At 43.0% G+C, this 17,500-nt stretch overlaps 1 protein-coding gene across 7 annotated transcripts in view; it reads right to left on the bottom strand.

The window, feature by feature from the left end:
- Nucleotides 1–17,500, bottom strand: part of col16a1 (collagen, type XVI, alpha 1) — a 106,694-nt gene that overhangs the window by 78,634 nt on the left and 10,560 nt on the right. For all 7 annotated transcript variants that reach the window (XM_080859566.1, XM_080859567.1, XM_080859568.1 and 4 more), the window contains exons 3-5: nt 15,205–15,273; nt 13,791–13,908; nt 2,535–2,658 (exon numbers count right to left, since the gene is read on the bottom strand). In XM_080859566.1, coding sequence (XP_080715692.1) covers nt 2,535–2,658; nt 13,791–13,908; nt 15,205–15,273 — 311 coding nt within the window. The remainder of the gene's footprint in view (nt 1–2,534; nt 2,659–13,790; nt 13,909–15,204; nt 15,274–17,500) is intronic.

The following is a 17,500-nucleotide window of genomic DNA, read 5'->3' as shown; positions in this document are numbered from 1 at the left end:
GATGAGAGACACAGAGAGGGGAGAGGGAGAGAGACAGAGAGAGAGGGAAGAGGGAGATAGAGGGAGAGAATTTAAATTGTAATAAAAAACATAGATATATGTATTAATATAACATTTGGCCAAAACACCAGAACAAACTACATAACCAACAGAAAAACAGAAATAAACAGGACAAGAGACAGAACCAGAGAGATTTAGAGATTAAATATGTGGACTTCTGGTGAGTTGGTGTTGTGAGTTCTGATGGCTATTTCTTCTGTTGTTGTGATGGGAGAATACAGAGAGAGAGATAGAGATAGAGTGACAGAAAGAAAGAGTGTTGATATTTTAACTTCCTGAACACCATGTTCTGTGAGGCCCCTTCCTCTACCCTCTCTCCCCAGGCTTGGGACTGAGGGATGCCAGCCTCGGGAAGTGTGTTTATCTGATCTATTATCACGTGTGCAGGACACACAGGACACACTCCTGATGCATCATTAATAACACATATTAGGCATGACCGACAGCAGGTGCTCTTCACTGCTCCACTTTCCACTGGGAAGTAGTGGAGAAGCCAACCAGCCCCTACACACACACACACACACACACACACACAAACACACTCATGCTCACACACACACACACACACGCACACTCACACACACATACACACACTCATGCTCTCACACACTCACACCAACACACACACACACACACACACAAACACACACACACATACACACACACAATCATACTCATGCTCACAAACACACACACACACACTCACACACACAAACAAACTCACACACGCACTCACACACATACACACACACACACACACTCACACTCACACTCACACACACTCATGCTCTCTCTCACACACACACACACACACACACACACACACACTGACTACCAAGGAGTAAACAACTCGTCGACTGGAGACAAATCTAGTCCGTCTACCAGCACACAGGCGTCTTCACGAATCCAAATATTAAGATCTAATTAAAAGTAATCAATTCAGCAGATTAGTCTTTGGAAGAGCGGAGCTGTGTAGCCCAGTCTGTGGCGCACAATAAATCTGTTTGAGGAAGCGCTAGCGATGGGAGTGATCCCAGCGGACAAGGCCAGACATTACAATATTAGTGCGACAATATTAGTGCGATTACTGGGGAGAATTACAAACAATTAAAACTCAACATAAAACTCTAACTGAGATTACATCAGGATTACACTGCAAGACTAAATATGTGATGGATATTTGCCTAACCAGTGATAACATTGTGGTAGATTACATATGGAAGTGTTGCTAATTCAAAATAGCTTTTTTTTTTCATCTTCCGCTGTGTAGCAAAAAAACAAAAAAACAAATCTTGTTACAAGATGGAATGTGATGATTTGCAGCACTGCCCAACTCAATCACCATGACATACAGTATAATCCCCCTGATTTACACACACGCACACACACACACACACACACACACACACACACACACACACACACACACACACACATTCAAGTCTAAAACCGTCACATTTTCCATCTCCTATTTCCATTTGCGGTTGCCAACGTCCGACTATTCTTCTTATATTTATGTTCACTTTGATGTTTCAGATACATACTCATTTTTAAGAGTATTTTAATAAGCATTGCTACAGTCATATATGTCATCCTGACATGGCAAATAGTGTATGGTTACAACAACCTTTTTAAAGGTTGCAGAAGATTGTAATTGTCTCCCATCCGTCATATGTGTCATCACCATTGCCAATTATTTTATTTTTCTGAAGGTGTAAACGATAAAGAGCTCAGCAATCATAGAAGCACTGAGGAGTGTAATTAAATAAACTGCGACAAAGATTTATTTGTATTTATGTACAGTTAGCTAAACATACAGCCCAGGTGATGTTGTGTTCAGCTTGCATTATTTTAGAAATTTCTGTTGGCAAAACTCTGCAATCATTCGGACATTTGGGTAAATGTGTTATAATATACGACTGACAGAAAAAGTTTAAGTTAAACTGGTTTATGATGCCTAAATCATAGGGTCTAGTTATCTAATTGATCAAATTATTCTGCAATGACGCTGTAATTTAAGGATGAGCAGCTCAGTATCGTGGTGTTTCTAAGGGGCTTTTTGTCCACAGGATGAAAATGAGCATATGCATACGCTTTTCATGAATCATTTGAATTTATAAAACTATAAGCCATCCCAGCTGTTTCTATTTGAGCGCAGAATCAAATGGAAATTGGAAGAAGCAAGCGGTCATACTCAAGTGTCATGGTAATCCCTATTGATTCATCGGGAATATCGTGGGTATTGTCACACTAGTTCAATAAATTGCTTGATAAGTTATGCTCACTAAATGTATATGAAAATATATTCTATCCTATTTTATTCTTCTCTGCTCTTCTTTACTCTACTGTATTAAATTATAATCTATTGGTATTACACAATAATACATGTATTAGTAGAACAGTACTTTTTTTCATTACTGAATACAAATAGTGCTTTTGTGTAACTGGACGAGGTGTGGCTGTGCTGGTTGTACCTGTGGATATCCATGTTCATCAGTGATCTGGAACAGGTAGATGTTCTCCTTCAGACTCTTCCTCTTCAGCAGAAGGGTGAAGACCAGAGTGAACTCCTCAGGTAGGCCACGGGGAAACACCACACTGCAGCGCAGGAAAAAGGACAGAGGGAGGGGGTGAGAGAGAGGGAGAGAGAGAGAGAGATAGAGGGAGGGAGAGAGAGAGATAGAGGGAGGGGAGAGAGGGAGACAGAGAGATAGAGGGGGAGAGAGGGAGAGAAGCAGAGAGAGAGGTTTACACTCCTTATTAAACTTTTTTCTTGGCTAAACCAATAATACATATACAGCATTAAAATCCCTCGCCTTCACCCTCAAGGCTCACATTCTCACATTCAGAAAAGAGAGAGCAGGGGGGGGGGGTAGAAAGAAAGAGAGAGGGGAGAGACATGGTCAGAGAGAGAGAGATATACGCAGAGAAATCGAGAGAGGAGAGATAGGGAGAGAAAAAGAGTGAGTAAGAAAGAGATAGAGGGAACGATAGGGTGAAAGAGTGAGAAGAATGTGTAGAGAGAGAAATAAAGAGAGGTATCTCATTTCATTCGCAATTGACCCGTGGAGCAGCAGGCATAATGTATTAAAATAAACATCATTAATATACAGTATTGATGTGGCAATAACCCGTCATCTGAGAATAACCTCCTGACACTGATTTCAGCAGCCTTCTCAGTCAGGAAGGTAAATAGACTGACACACACACACACACACACACACACACACACCGCAGGTTAATCTTTATTCCACCTAGTGCTTATATTCAGGATGTCACCTTATGGGTCAAGGGCAAAAGAAATTAAAGATGCATGCATAGAGAATCATATGCACACACACACACACACACACACACACACACACACACACACACACACACAAACACACACACACACACACACACACACACACACACACACACACACACACACACACACACACACACACACACACACACAAATGGCTATGGGCATACACACATATACAAGCTCATACACCCAAGCACCAGGCCAGAAGCAGGAGCTAGTTTGTTTCTTTCAGACCTGGAATGGCAGTGATTTATCACAGGATGCAGAGGAGCTCATGGAAAAACAGAACAGCTGGGCAGAGAGACAGGAGGGAGAGAGAGAGGGGGGTGGAGAAAGAAAGAGAGAGAGAGCAATACAGAGGGTGTGTGAGGAGTGAGAGGGAAAGAGTGTGAGGGAGGCAGACACACAGGGTGAGAGTGTGTGATGGACAGAGAGAGAAGCGGGCAGAAAGAAAGAGGGTGGAGCAGAGAGAAAGAAAGGAGGGAGAGAGGGGGGAGTGAAGATGGGCTGAAACATGTCAGGGTTGGACAGAGGACATGTACTGTATATATCTTCATCTCGCCCAGACAGCTGTACACACCCTCCTCTGCCGCCACGGAACCCCCTGTCCTGAATGGCAGCATGCTTAGCTCACACACACACACACACACACACACACACATACAGACAAAACACACTTTCTGTTGATGGCTAAGACACTTCCCAGAGGCAAGAATCTTTTCAAGATCCCCTGTGTGTATGCATGTATGTGTGTGTGTGTGGGTGTGTGTGTGTTTAAACAAAACTGAGTGAGACAGACACTGACAACAGTGCTGTTGAGCATGACATGCAGCTAAAGTAACCAATCCTGTCTTGACATCCTCTTGAGTGGATGGTGTCATTCAGACACAACTTAAGTCCGCTTGGGGGGAAAAACTAAATAAAAGAGGCCTCATCACATCAACATCTGTCAAGCCAAACGATGTTTTAAATGTATTAGTGTTTACCTTACCGTATAAGTATCAGTCAGGTGGGCGTGGTGCAACCAGGTGTGTTATAATAGTCCAGGTTGCTGGCTATGATTGTTTGCCTGTGTCACTGAGAGGCTTGGTTCCTGTGGGTGAAATTACCCCAACACCCTCAAAGAAAATAATTTAGAGTTTCCATTGCAAACACAAACCTGTTATCCAAGTTTCCCCCTTAGATATTCACAGTCCCCCACCCTCTACCCTGAGGCTAGCAATAGTACAGATATCCACAGACCACCATGACCCCCTCTTTCCGGAGGCCTCCAGCAACTGAACCGGCTATCTGAGGAATACTTCACATGATGAACTTTAGCATGAAGTGCACTTTTAACACTGTACTTACAGTAATAAAATAACCTATGTGCTAGACGTCCCTTTTGTATGACTCCGCATAGTAACGAATAGTTTGCAGAGGTCCAGCCCTCATTGCATGGCCTCTAGGGTAAAGGCCTGTCTCTGCTGATGCCTCTCTGCCACTGGCCTGCCAGTCAGGGTTGGCATGGCGTCCAGACCATCTGCATGGTGGTGTTGGACCAGCATGCACCATTCCTGAGTGATGCTGCCATAGGACCAGGAAGCCAAGAACCTCTCATGTGTCACACCATACAACATCCCCTTCCTCTCATGTGTCACACCATACAACTTCCCCTTCCTCTCATGTATCACACCATACAACTTCCCCTTCCTCTCATGTGTAACACTATACAACTTCCCCTTCCTCTCATGTATCACACCATACAACTTCCCCTACCTCTCATGTGTCACACCATACAACTTCCCCTTCCTCTCATGTGTCACACCATACAACTTCCCCTTCCTCTCATGTGTCACACCATACAACTTCCCCTTCCTCTCATGTGTGAGACCATACAACTTCCCCCTCCTATCATGTGTCACACCATACAACTTCCCCTTCCTCTCATGTGTCACACCATACAACTTCCCCTTCTTCTCATGTGTAACACCATACAACTTCCCCCTCCTATCATGTGCCACACCATACAACTTCCCCTTTCTCTCATGTGTGAGACCATACAACTTCCCCCTCCTATCATGTGCCACACCATACAACTTCCCCTTCCTCTCATGTGTGAGACCATACAACTTCCCCCTCCTATCATGTGCCACACCATACAACTTCCCCTTCCTCTCATGTGTGAGACCATACAACTTCCCCTTCCTCTCATGTGTGAGACCATACAACTTCCCCCTCCTATCATGTGCCACACCATACAACTTCCCCTTCCTCTCATGTGCCACACCATACAACTTCCCCTTCCTCTCATGTGTGAGACCATACAACTTCCCCTTCCTCTCATGTGTGAGACCATACAACTTCCCCTTTCTCTCATGTGTGAGACCATACAACTTCCCCCTCCTATCATGTGCCACACCATACAACTTCCCCTTCCTCTCATGTGTGAGACCATACAACTTCCCCCTCCTATCATGTGCCACACCATACAACTTCCCCTTCCTCTCATGTGTGAGACCATACAACTTCCCCTTCCTCTCATGTGTGAGACCATACAACTTCCCCCTCCTATCATGTGCCACACCATACAACTTCCCCTTCCTCTCATGTGCCACACCATACAACTTCCCCTTCCTCTCATGTGTGAGACCATACAACTTCCCCTTCCTCTCATGTGTGAGACCATACAACTGCCCTTTCCTCCTCGCTCTGCCATCTCTCTGATACTGCCTGGATACTGTAACATATTGTTTCAAATTGTGCACTAAGTCGTCTCTCTTTTCTTTCCCTATTGCTGATGGCCATGACCATTGTTTTCCACCATTATAACTAAATAAAATAAAAAATAAAATATAACTTTATTTGTACGGCGCATTTCATACCAGGGGGTAACACAATGGCCTCACAGAAGGTAAATGGGGGTGGGGGGACGGGGGCCAGGGGGTACAAACACTTGCAAGAGACAGATTTTCCAGAGGGATGAAAAACCATGGCGTGTAAGTGCAACTTACTACTACGATTTGAAATGAAAAGTATTCAGTGCAGCATATCGTCATTTAACAAGAACCTCACAAAAGAACCCTGAAAACTGAGAATGCGACTACAGGAGCTGCTCTTGTTAGGACGGAGACTAAGGGGAAACCACCAGGCTGACTTAAACGATGTGACGAACAAGTTGGCACTAAAACATAACAATTTGCGGTTAACAAATTGTGCAGTGTGAATAGAAAGCACTCAGTTGATCAATCAGTTCTAGTAGTAATGCATAAAGAAACAGCTGGCTAGCACTTGCAAGGCACACCTGGGCTTTATGTTGGCTACTTAAGCCATTTAACAGCTGCAAGAGATAGCCTAACAGGCTTCACAGTCCATTGTATATAGCCCACTGTGGCTCAGGATTTATTTTCATGAATAAAAACGTTTAAAAAACATTCTCTCTCTGATTTGTTCACAAATCTCACAATGCATGTCAGTATTAATCAATCTATGAGAATACCTAATTCCATTCTCTCAATATGTCTTCTCTCTGCCCACAGTCTAGAGTCCCCACTGTGACATGTAGCATGTACTGTATGCACCATCTTATATGTATTATGTAATGTTGTATGTATATGTGTCTCATGCATGCTAATCCTCATGCGTGTATGAATTTATCTGCTTGCTCTGAGGTTTATCTTTTGCTTTTCCTTGCCACCATCGCCTCAGTGCTTGCACTAGGAGTTCATGGTCTGGGCTCTGTAAAGTGTTGTTTGACTGAATTATTGCTGAGTTGTTACCATACTGAAGCAAGAGGAATTTTGAAGTTTAAGCATCTTCAAATGCTCCTTGGGGAGCCCCTACACACACACACACACACACACACACACACACACACACACACACACACACACAGTCACACACACACACACACACACACACACACACACACACACACACACAGACACACACACACAGACACATGGTTGCACACACACACACACATACACACACACACACACACACACACACATGACGTAGACAAGAAGCACACAGGCCTTCCTTAAGCCTTTTCCCTTAAAAAATACAGTCCCCCTTAAGCCTTTTCAGTGGATGCCCCTCCTCTCTCTCTCACACACACACACACACACACACACACACACACACACACACACACATATACACACGCACATACACACAGCAGTCAAGAAGCACACAGGCCTCCCTTAAGCCCTTTTCAGCAGGAGCCTACCCTAGTAGTTTGCGCTTCACTCACTCGACGAATGAAAAGCAACTCAGAACAGAAAGAAAAGAGAAAGAAAAAAAATCACCCCCCATCTCTGTGATTGTCTACATCTGTCTGTAACCTTTGGAGGATGGGAGAGACATGGAGAGCTGAGAGGGAGAGAGATATTGAGAAGAAGAAGAAAGAGAGGGGGACAGATGTATTGAAATTATGAGAGAGGGGGAAAAGAGATTGAGAAGAAGAGAGAGGAGAGAGATTGAGAAAAGAAGAGAGGAGGAAGAGAGATTGAGAAGATGAGACAGGAGGAAGAGAGATTGAGAAGAAGAGAGAGAATGAGAGAGAGAGAGAAAGAGAGCTAAGACAGTGAGACGTGTCTCTCAGATGGAAGGCTAACCCAAGGACAAAGATGGGATTAATTTTCCTTTTCTGCTGATCAAGCTGGCAGCATTCCAGTCAAAACATACCATAGAAGTTTCTTCCCCCTCTCTCTCTTTCTCTCTCTCTCTCTCTCCCTCTTTCCCTCTCTCTCACTCACTCTAGCTTCAAGTGCTGTGAGTTCACTGACGGAGAATGTGGGATGTGTCTGTGCGTCTTCATGTGTTGCATGTGTATTCCTTAGTGAGTGCACGTATATGTGGGTGTATGTGTATGTTTGTGTATTTGTTTGTATCTGCATTTTTGAGTGGTGTGTGTGTGTGTGTGTGTGTGCGTGTGTGTACGTGTGTGTGTGTGTGTGTGTGTGTGCGTGTGCGTGTGTGTGTGTACATATGTGTATGTGTGTGTACGTGTGTATGTGTGTGTGTATCTGTGTGTCTGTGCCACCGAGTGGAACATATGGTTGAGATGACGAGCAATGACAACTCAGATGAGCGAGAAAAGCAGAGAAAAGTCTTGTAAACAAACCTGACAGGGAGGGTTGTGCTTCCTGCAGAGCCAACCCTGCACACACACACACACACACAGAGCCAACCCTGCACACGTAAAGCACCATAACTGACCCATTTGGCAAGCCTTCAGGCAAACAATCCCATTTCACAAGAGATAAACATCAACTGACTGAAAACACTCACTCAAAGGCATACACTCACACACAGACATTCTCTCTTACTAGTTCTATTCACACATGCAGTCACACCAACACACAAACACACACTCTGTTTTTGTTTCTATTGACACACAGACACACACACAGGCACACACACACACACACACACACACACACACACACACACATACACAAACATACACACACACACACACACATGCAAACATAACTGACATCCTGTATAAGATTGCAATACACTGAAGTGGCACCTGCACTCTCCCTGTGCATTTACCATTCAGGATCAACTCATCAGATGAATAGGTAAAAATGTATGCATATGTAGATATATCATGTTAATGTTCATATATATATATATATATATATATATATATACTGTATGTATAAACACACACACATTTATAAATATATATATAAACATAGAGAGAGAGAGAGGGAGAAGAGATAGATAGATAGATCTGCTCAAAGACCCTAGTGAGGTTGTGTTTGTTTCAACAGCCACTATCAATTTAGAAGTAATTTGCCTCTTTGACTGGCTATCCAAATAAATATAAACTCAAATTGTACCTTTAACAAGGTTGTACAAAAGAATGATGAGATGGTTAGAGGTCAGGCAGGCAGGCAGGCAGGCAGGTAGACAGGCAGGCAGGTAGACAGGCAGGGAGACAGACAGGCAGGCAGGCAGACAGGCAGGTAGACAGGCAGGCGGACAGACAGGGAGACTCAACTTCTGCCTGAAGCATACCAAGGAATGACAGAGTGCATTTGGCATGCTGCTTTTAAGGTGACGGGCTATGGATACTCCCTGGCTCCTTGTGCTGAACAAATTAAAATAAAGATGTACGCCTCTAAAACAGCCGTGAGCGTTATAGTGTCTCTGGGGAGATCAAAAGTAAATGAATGAAATAAAGGTGTGACAACATAAAATCTTCTAGGACTTTGGTGAAGCGTGACAAAGAGGCAGAGCACCAACCATGTTTGAAGGAGCTGCTCATGTGTACTCTTCTCAGCTAAGTAATAGTGGATTTCTAAAATCTTGTTGAAACTTTCAAAAGTCTAAAACTAAGGGTTCTGGTGACATACCAGAGAATATCCTTCCTAGACCAAGGTCTCTAAGTTTTGTTTTTGTACAGTGGATAGGATGGGGTAGATCCTAGGCTTGCAAGGCATCTCACGAAGTAAGCAAGTCACCTTAGCAAACAGACCTATACCCCTTCAAAAATTCATCTCGTTTAGTTAGACGAGGACACGGGCGTCACCCCGCATCGTTATTTTCCTTACTCATCAGTTTAAGGCATGACAAGCAGGTGATCGAAATGAGGACATACATTTTCGGTAAGTCGATTCTTCCATGGTTGGAAAATGTGGTGCATTGACCAGCTAATCAATAAATCACTCAGACTCATCTAGTAATTTTAGCAAACACATTTGTTTCAAAGTGATACATCATCACCATTTGTTATAATTCCACTGAAGTACATCAATAAAAAAAACTTTCAGATTTACAAGTGCCTAGTCGCAAAGGCTCATGGGTACCCTAGGACATGACTCGCCGGTTGCTTTTCATAGATACACACACATACCCACTTATATATACATAGAGAAAGAGAGAAGAGATAGATAGATCTGTTTCAACAGCCACTAGCAATGGCCTCTTTGACTGGCTTTCCAAATAAATATAAACTCAAATTGCACCTTTAACAAGGTGGTCCGAATAAATTATGATATGGTTAGAGGTCAGGCAGGGAGGTCGGCAGGGCAGGCAGGCAGGCAGGGTGTGTACCTGAAAAAGGTACACACTTAAGACTAGACCAAATATCCTAAATAGCCTTAAAGAACTTTATGCCTTTTCCATCTTCCTGGTTCCTTTGTTTTAGTCTGGGGTCAAAGGTGAGAGGCCATCTACACTTCTGCCTGAAGCATACTAAGGAATGAGAGAGTGCTGCTTTTAAGGTGACGGGCTATGGATACTCCCTGGCTCCTTATGCCGATTAAATTAAAATAAAGATGTACGTCTCCAAAACAGCCGTGAGCGTTATAGTGTCTCTGGGGAGATCAAAAGTAAATGAATGAAATAACAGTGTGTCAACATAACATCTTCTATGACTTTTGGTGAAGTGTGACAAAGAGGCGGGGCACCAACCATGTTTGAAGGAGCTGCTCATGTGTACTCTCCTCAGCAAAGTAATAGTGGACTTCTAAAATCTTGTTGAAACTTTCAATTCTAAAACTGTTGGTTCAGGTAACATACCAAAGAATATCCTTCCTAGACATAGGTCTATGCCAGGGGTCGGTAACCTTTTTTGCCTGGAGAGCCACTTTTACCATTTTACCAAAAACATGATTACAAGAAATAGTTTTGGATATTTACCAGAATGCGCCTTCTGGTTATGCATAGACTTGCTGATGGCCTGTAGCCTGGCTCATATTCAGTGGTGAAGCTTCATGCAAACATTGAGGCTTTCGTCATTTAAACGCGGGCGCAGGTTCGTCTTTCATATGTGAGAAAGATTTTACACGCATAAGTAGAACCGAAGAGAGTCAATGGCGGGGAGCCACAGGTTCCCGACACATGGTCTATACATTTTTTTTTTTTTTTTTTACAGTGGATAGGGTAGGGTAGATCCTTGGCTTGCAAGGCATCTCACGAAGTAAGCGAGTCACCTTAGCAAACAGACCTATACCCCTTCAAAAAATGATCTCGTTTAGTTAGACGAGGACACGGGCGTCACCCCGTGTCGTTATTTTCCTTACTCATCAGTTTAAGGCATGACAGGTAGATGGTCGAAATGAGCAGATACATTTTCGGTAAGTCGATTCTTCCATGGTTGGGAAATGTGGTGCATTGACCAGCTAATCAATAAATCAATCAGACTCATCTAATAATGTAAGCACAACAAACAAACACATTTGTTTCGAAGTGATAAATCATCACCAATGCACTGAAGTAGATAAATAAAATAAACGTTCAGAATTACAAGCGCCTAATCGCAAAGGCTCATGGGTAACCTATGTCACGACTCGCTGGTTGTTCTGCAGTCTACAGAAATTTCAGTTAGATGTGGATGTTTAAGTCCTGTTATTTACCACACCATAAACAAATCGAGTGCTTCATTTTCACAAAGTTGATCACATTTCAATTCTTGTTTAATCGACCACCGTCTCAGTTTTCAATTTACGACCTTGTTTCGTCACACGCAGGCGCAACTCATGCAACAGGCTACAGAGAAGAATGCAGGATCTTTGCATTGACGAATTAACATGTTTAAACACCTAATGAGTTGGTAAGAGGTGACACACGCTGCAAATATTAAAGTTATTACCGCTGAATTGTATATCTAGATTCTAAAAAGCTCATTATAAATTATTATACATTATAAACTGCTTCGTTATTTGACCAGCGTCCTGCTCTAAGGACATCACTCCTATTTTCTTCTGTCTTTACCCCATAAAAAAGTGGGTAGGCCTACTAAACTACTAGCTACTAGCTACTGAACATCGCTCTTGTGGGTAGTTTTTGACAAACCAGCCAGCTAGTTAGCCCGTGTTCATTCAGTTTTTTTTTAATCAGCTGTTTGTGTATTCGTTTTATTTCTTCGACGAAATTGGTTCAAACACAGCAACGTTAAAAAAAAAAACTACGTCGTATGTCAAGAGTCATTCCTCCATGCCTAACCACACCTGGTGAAACAAAGAGCAAAAACACAAAATAAAAGACCATAACACACTGTCAAACAAAAAATACCCACATGTGCTCCTGCTTTCACACACTAATTTGATGAGCTTGAATGTTCCTCTTACACGTCTAAATTATTGTATTTAGTTCAAGCTCAAACTGTGTCTCTTCCAAAGACCACACTGATACAGACAACTTATTTAACCAGATTCCTATAAACGTAGTAGCCTAGTCCAAAGAGTAAGGTGACAGAAAGCCTGAGTTGGTTCTCTCTTAACCTCTCCAGGGGCCAGACGCCTGAACACAAGCCTGTGTTTCTAATCTAAACATCCTCAGGGGCCAGACGCCTGAACACAAGCCTGTGTTTCTAATCTAAACATCCTCAGGGGCCAGACGCCTGAACACAAGCCTGTGTTTCTAATCTAAACATCCTCAGGGGCCAGACGCCTGAACACAAGCCTGTGTTTCTAATCTAAACATCCTCAGGGGCCAGACGCCTGAACACAAGCCTGTGTTTCTATTCTGAAAACCTCTTCAGGGGCCAGACCACAAGGGAACTGGTCGGCACATTAGGAGTGCTTTCTCAGTGGTTGCCCATACAACCTCCAGGCAATCAGTGTTATTGCTAATAAAAAAACACACTCATGGATTAACAGCACAGAGGGTGTGTGTGTGTGTGTGTGTCTGGGGGGTGTGTGTGTGTGATGGTCTGCAAAAACAATCATTGCATAAGCATGAGGAGAATGAATTATGTGGCTAGTGCAAAAAAAAAGAAAAACATACAATGGACTACTCCAACACACACAGACACACACACACACACACTCTCTTTCTCTCTGGTCTTCAGTTATTCACACATTGTGTGTTTGTGTTTGTGTGTATGTGTGTAAAGAAAGATAATCAAAATTTAGACTTCACTACTTTGTGAAGTGGAGATTGAAATAAAATGAACTGCGCAACAGATAAATTATAGATAATATTACAGCTCAAAAGCTGCTGTAATACTGCTTGCCTGTACTAGAGAATGTGTGTGTGTGCATTCTGTCAAAGTGCATATCTGTCAGACAGTCTGAGCAACCAGCCAGTGTAGGGAGTTGAAAGTTGAGAGAGAGGTAAATCTGAATAAATTAAGAGACAGGGGAGTTTGAGGGCAGAGGTGAGAACAAAACAGGTAGGGGAAATAGATAGATGAAGAGGCATATGAGTGATGGATGGATGAATAGGGCAGACAGACAGAAAATAGATCAAAAGGGAGACAGACAGAAAATATATCATCAGAGAGGCAGGCAGACAGAAAATAGATCAACAGAGGGAAAGAGAGAGGTAGAGAGTGATCAAGTCAGAAAGAGGTAGAGAGAGAGAGAGGTAGAGTGAAAAAATGTCAGAGAGAGAGAGGTAGAGTGATAAAGTCAGAGAGAGAGAGAGGTAGAGAGATAAAGTCAGAGAGAGGTAGAGAGATAAAGAGAGGGTGTCTTACTCGGTGGGTTGTGTGAGAGACACCTTGCCTAGGCGCATGATGAGGGGGCCTCGCGGGTTACGGATCTTCTTCACCTCGGCGTTCTTTACCAGAGAGAAGCGCCGCACCAGATTAAAACCTGCCGGTCAATCCATTAACACACTCGTCAATAACACAATACACACCCTGTGGACAGATTATAACACACACACACACATACACACACTCTCTCTCTCACACACTCGGACACTGTCTCACACACACACACACACGCGCACACACACAAAATTGTTTCAGACAAAAATCACTCAGTCAAATATCGACGCAACACAGGCAGGTGCCAGACCTAACCACACAAACCACCTATTTTCTTCATATAGAAGTATCCACACAAACCAACTGTTTAATTCAATAGGGATCACGCACAGACCAGTGACCAATAGGGATCACCCACAGACCAGTATCTCAGAGCTCATCACATAAACCAGAAATTTACACCACAAACCACTTGTTCAAGTCACAATTCTTCAAATAGACCAGTGACCTCATAAACTATCAATTCAGATCACAATTCAATATATCGACCAGTAACTAACCGCAAACACCACGTATTCAAATTACTATTTACGGGACCAGAAACTAACAACTAAAAACACCCAATCAATTAAAAACTCACCACATTTAACCTAGAGGCTAGCCACACAAACCACCATTCAGTCTGTCATAACCAAACCCACCATTCGCAACACACCATACCGCGAAACATCTATCCCTCATTACAGAGCTAAATACGTTGCATGCAATGAGAATTTGTGCGCAATCAATTTCATAAACGCTAAACAAACCACAATATTGACATTAATTGTAGAAAAATAGAGACAGTTGACAAATGTATTTAAGCAGTGACTTTATATCTAGTATTGAGTGAATGAGGTTTCAAGCGGACGAACAGATTTCGTCCTCATGCTTTCACTGGACTGGATAGAGCCAGTGGTGTTTCTGCCCCCGTGCCTGACGCCTGACATCCATGTAATCATAAAAAGGCTACAAGAGTCAAACATGAGTAGGAACAGCAGAAACGGAGCACATTAGTGTGTCTGCTAGACAGATGCTGAATCTATAACAGTCCCTCATCCAGTCCTGAGTAGGACCAGATCAGCACCACATCCAAGCCATATCTGGACCCGATCCAACTTAGATCAGGACCAGAACCGGACAACATCCTGTTCAGATTCAAGCCAGAGTCAACACAAGAGTTGTGGTTTTGGACCCTGCCTTGTTTTTAGAACGTCTCTCTGTTTGTTCCCCGTAGTTCTGCCTGCCTTACTTCCTTTTGGGTCATCTCCCCTGAAACCATGGCAACATACGGTTCAGATTCGAACAAGGGTCAGCATACAAGTCAGCCCGACCAGACGCGGAGATAGGTGGTTAATACCTGTGATGAGGTCCCTGGGGGTCTGCGGAAACTTCCAGGCCTCCACCTGAAGAGAGGGGCATCGCACATCTGAGGAAGAGACAAGGGGAGTACTGTTATGACGATCCATTAAGTGACAATCAAGAAGTAACAGTAAAGACAGTAGCACATTTCCATAACTTATACACTGGGAATCCCTGTTAGCTGTAGAAACACTGGGTCTCATTCTCGACCTTTTTCTGTAATTCTTCAGAAATGTTTCTTACACGACTTCGCAAAAACAACGTAAGAGAAACGCTTCCGCTGCATTCCCGCACGCTTGAAAATGTGTTCATAAGCAGCCGAAGTCTTCTCAGCTGGGTTCCTTCCGATTAGCTTCTTAGATTGATGCGCGTTCTCGTGAAAGTGGATTTGCATACATACACGCCCTGCCAGCTCCTTATAAGGAGACGCAATTTTAGAAACGTGTGCTGTCGCAATCTCCCGAATCCACCTCGTAACAGGTGTTCATTAATAAGGTGGAGATATTGTATAACGTTGAACGTCTGAAGTCCGTAAAACACATTTAAGTAGTCACTTTCTTTTTTTTTTATCGAAAAATAGGCACCATAGGTGTGAAGACCGGTCCCAAGTACGAGTAGAAATGGTAGTCCGTCTTGTCCTTCCAAATGGCCACCATAGGGGTGAAGACTGGCCACCAGTAGTAGTATAAATTGCAATAAATGCATGCCTTAGTTCTTAGAGATTGAGCTTAGTGTTTATTTATTTATTCACTTACATTTGCAGTGTTCATGTCATTCCCAATCAGTCTCTTAGCAGACGCTGCCTTTGTCCAAAGTGACATACAAGGGAGAGAACAGTCAAGCTACGAGCCATATAGACCTAGTGTAACAATAAACACTACCTCGTATAATTATGACTATAAATGTGAAACGTAATTGTTAATAATACAAATATTCTCGTATCTCACAAATTCGCCCGTTAACCCTTTTACTGTAATACGGAGTTTTTTCAAATGTCATTCCTCAACGCGATTCCTCAAATAACCACAAGATGGCCCGTGGAATCCCATTTGAGAAGATTCCGGTAGAGTTACGACTGCTATTTCGAGTTCTGAAAGTTGTCTGAAGTTCAGAAGAAAGCACAGAAGAAAAAAATAACGAGAATGCAAATGTTTTCATAAATGTTTCCAAAGTGGAGTTCCTTCTGAAATCCTTCGGAAAGTCTTCCCAACTGCTGTCGAGAATGAGGCCCATTGTCTTTGGAGACAGGAGGATAGAGACACACGTCTCACACAGGGCAGAGAAATCTTACTGTTTTCAGTGGGATAGAAGGGTATAGGGAAAGTGCACCAAAAAGAGATTTATAGATAGATGTGAGAGGAAGGGGCATAAGTCACAGACACCAGAACGAAACAAAAGGCCTGATTCGGTTAAGAACAAGTTTCCCGAATCTTTCTGGGAAGACATACTATAGTTTTGACAGGATTGAATCCTCAGTAGCGCTCACTGGAGCTTTTGAACTTCCTTGTCAGGGCATATTGAAAACCACACACCTTCCTGCAAAGTCAGCACTATCAAAAAAAATCCCTCAGTGAGATGCCAACTTTGCTAACTTTTTGTTCCCTCCTAACTGTTCAGATTGTTCTGTTCCAGTATTTGTTTTTTTGTTAGCAGGGAAGGAGTTGGATCTGTTGCTCAGCATACAGATCTGAGTGAGTCTTCAGTGTCTTCCTCAAAAATCAAATCAAATCAAACTTTATTTATACGGCACATTTCATACCAAAAGGTAACACAATGAGCATTTCACCTCTGCTATATGACATGGTTCCTCAGAAATATTGGATTTTAATGGGCCCCCTGACGTGTGGAGGTCGGATATTTCTTTTCATTGACTACTGTAATAAATGACCGTCTCGCTTCTAATTCACATCTTTCATATAATTCAACGAGTAGTCCGTTCACTTAACGTAACGGAAATTCACAGACCTGAGTGAACCTACGGTGTGTTTCTCTACTGTACTCGCTTAGCGCGGTGAAGGGGAGTGGGGAATTAAGACGTTGAGTTGTCACTGTGTGTGTGTAAATTGTCACTGTGTGTCTGTGTGTGATTTGTCACTGTGTTTGTGTGAGTTGTCACTGTGTGTGTGTGAGTTGTCACTGTATCTGTGTGTGTGTGTGTGTGAGTTGTCAATGTGTGTGTTTGAGTTGTCACTGTGTGTGTGTGTGTGTGAGTTGTCGTTGTGCGTGTTTGAATTGTCACTGTGTGTGTCTGTCTGTGTGTGTTTGAGTTGTCACTGAGGTGTCTGAAGTACCTC

Source organism: Sprattus sprattus (genome assembly GCF_963457725.1).
Source record: "Sprattus sprattus genome assembly, chromosome: 20".
Taxonomy (NCBI): Eukaryota; Metazoa; Chordata; class Actinopteri; order Clupeiformes; family Clupeidae; genus Sprattus; species Sprattus sprattus.
The sequence above is the reverse complement of the archived record's forward strand: the minus strand, read 5'-3'. Positions and strand labels throughout refer to the sequence as shown.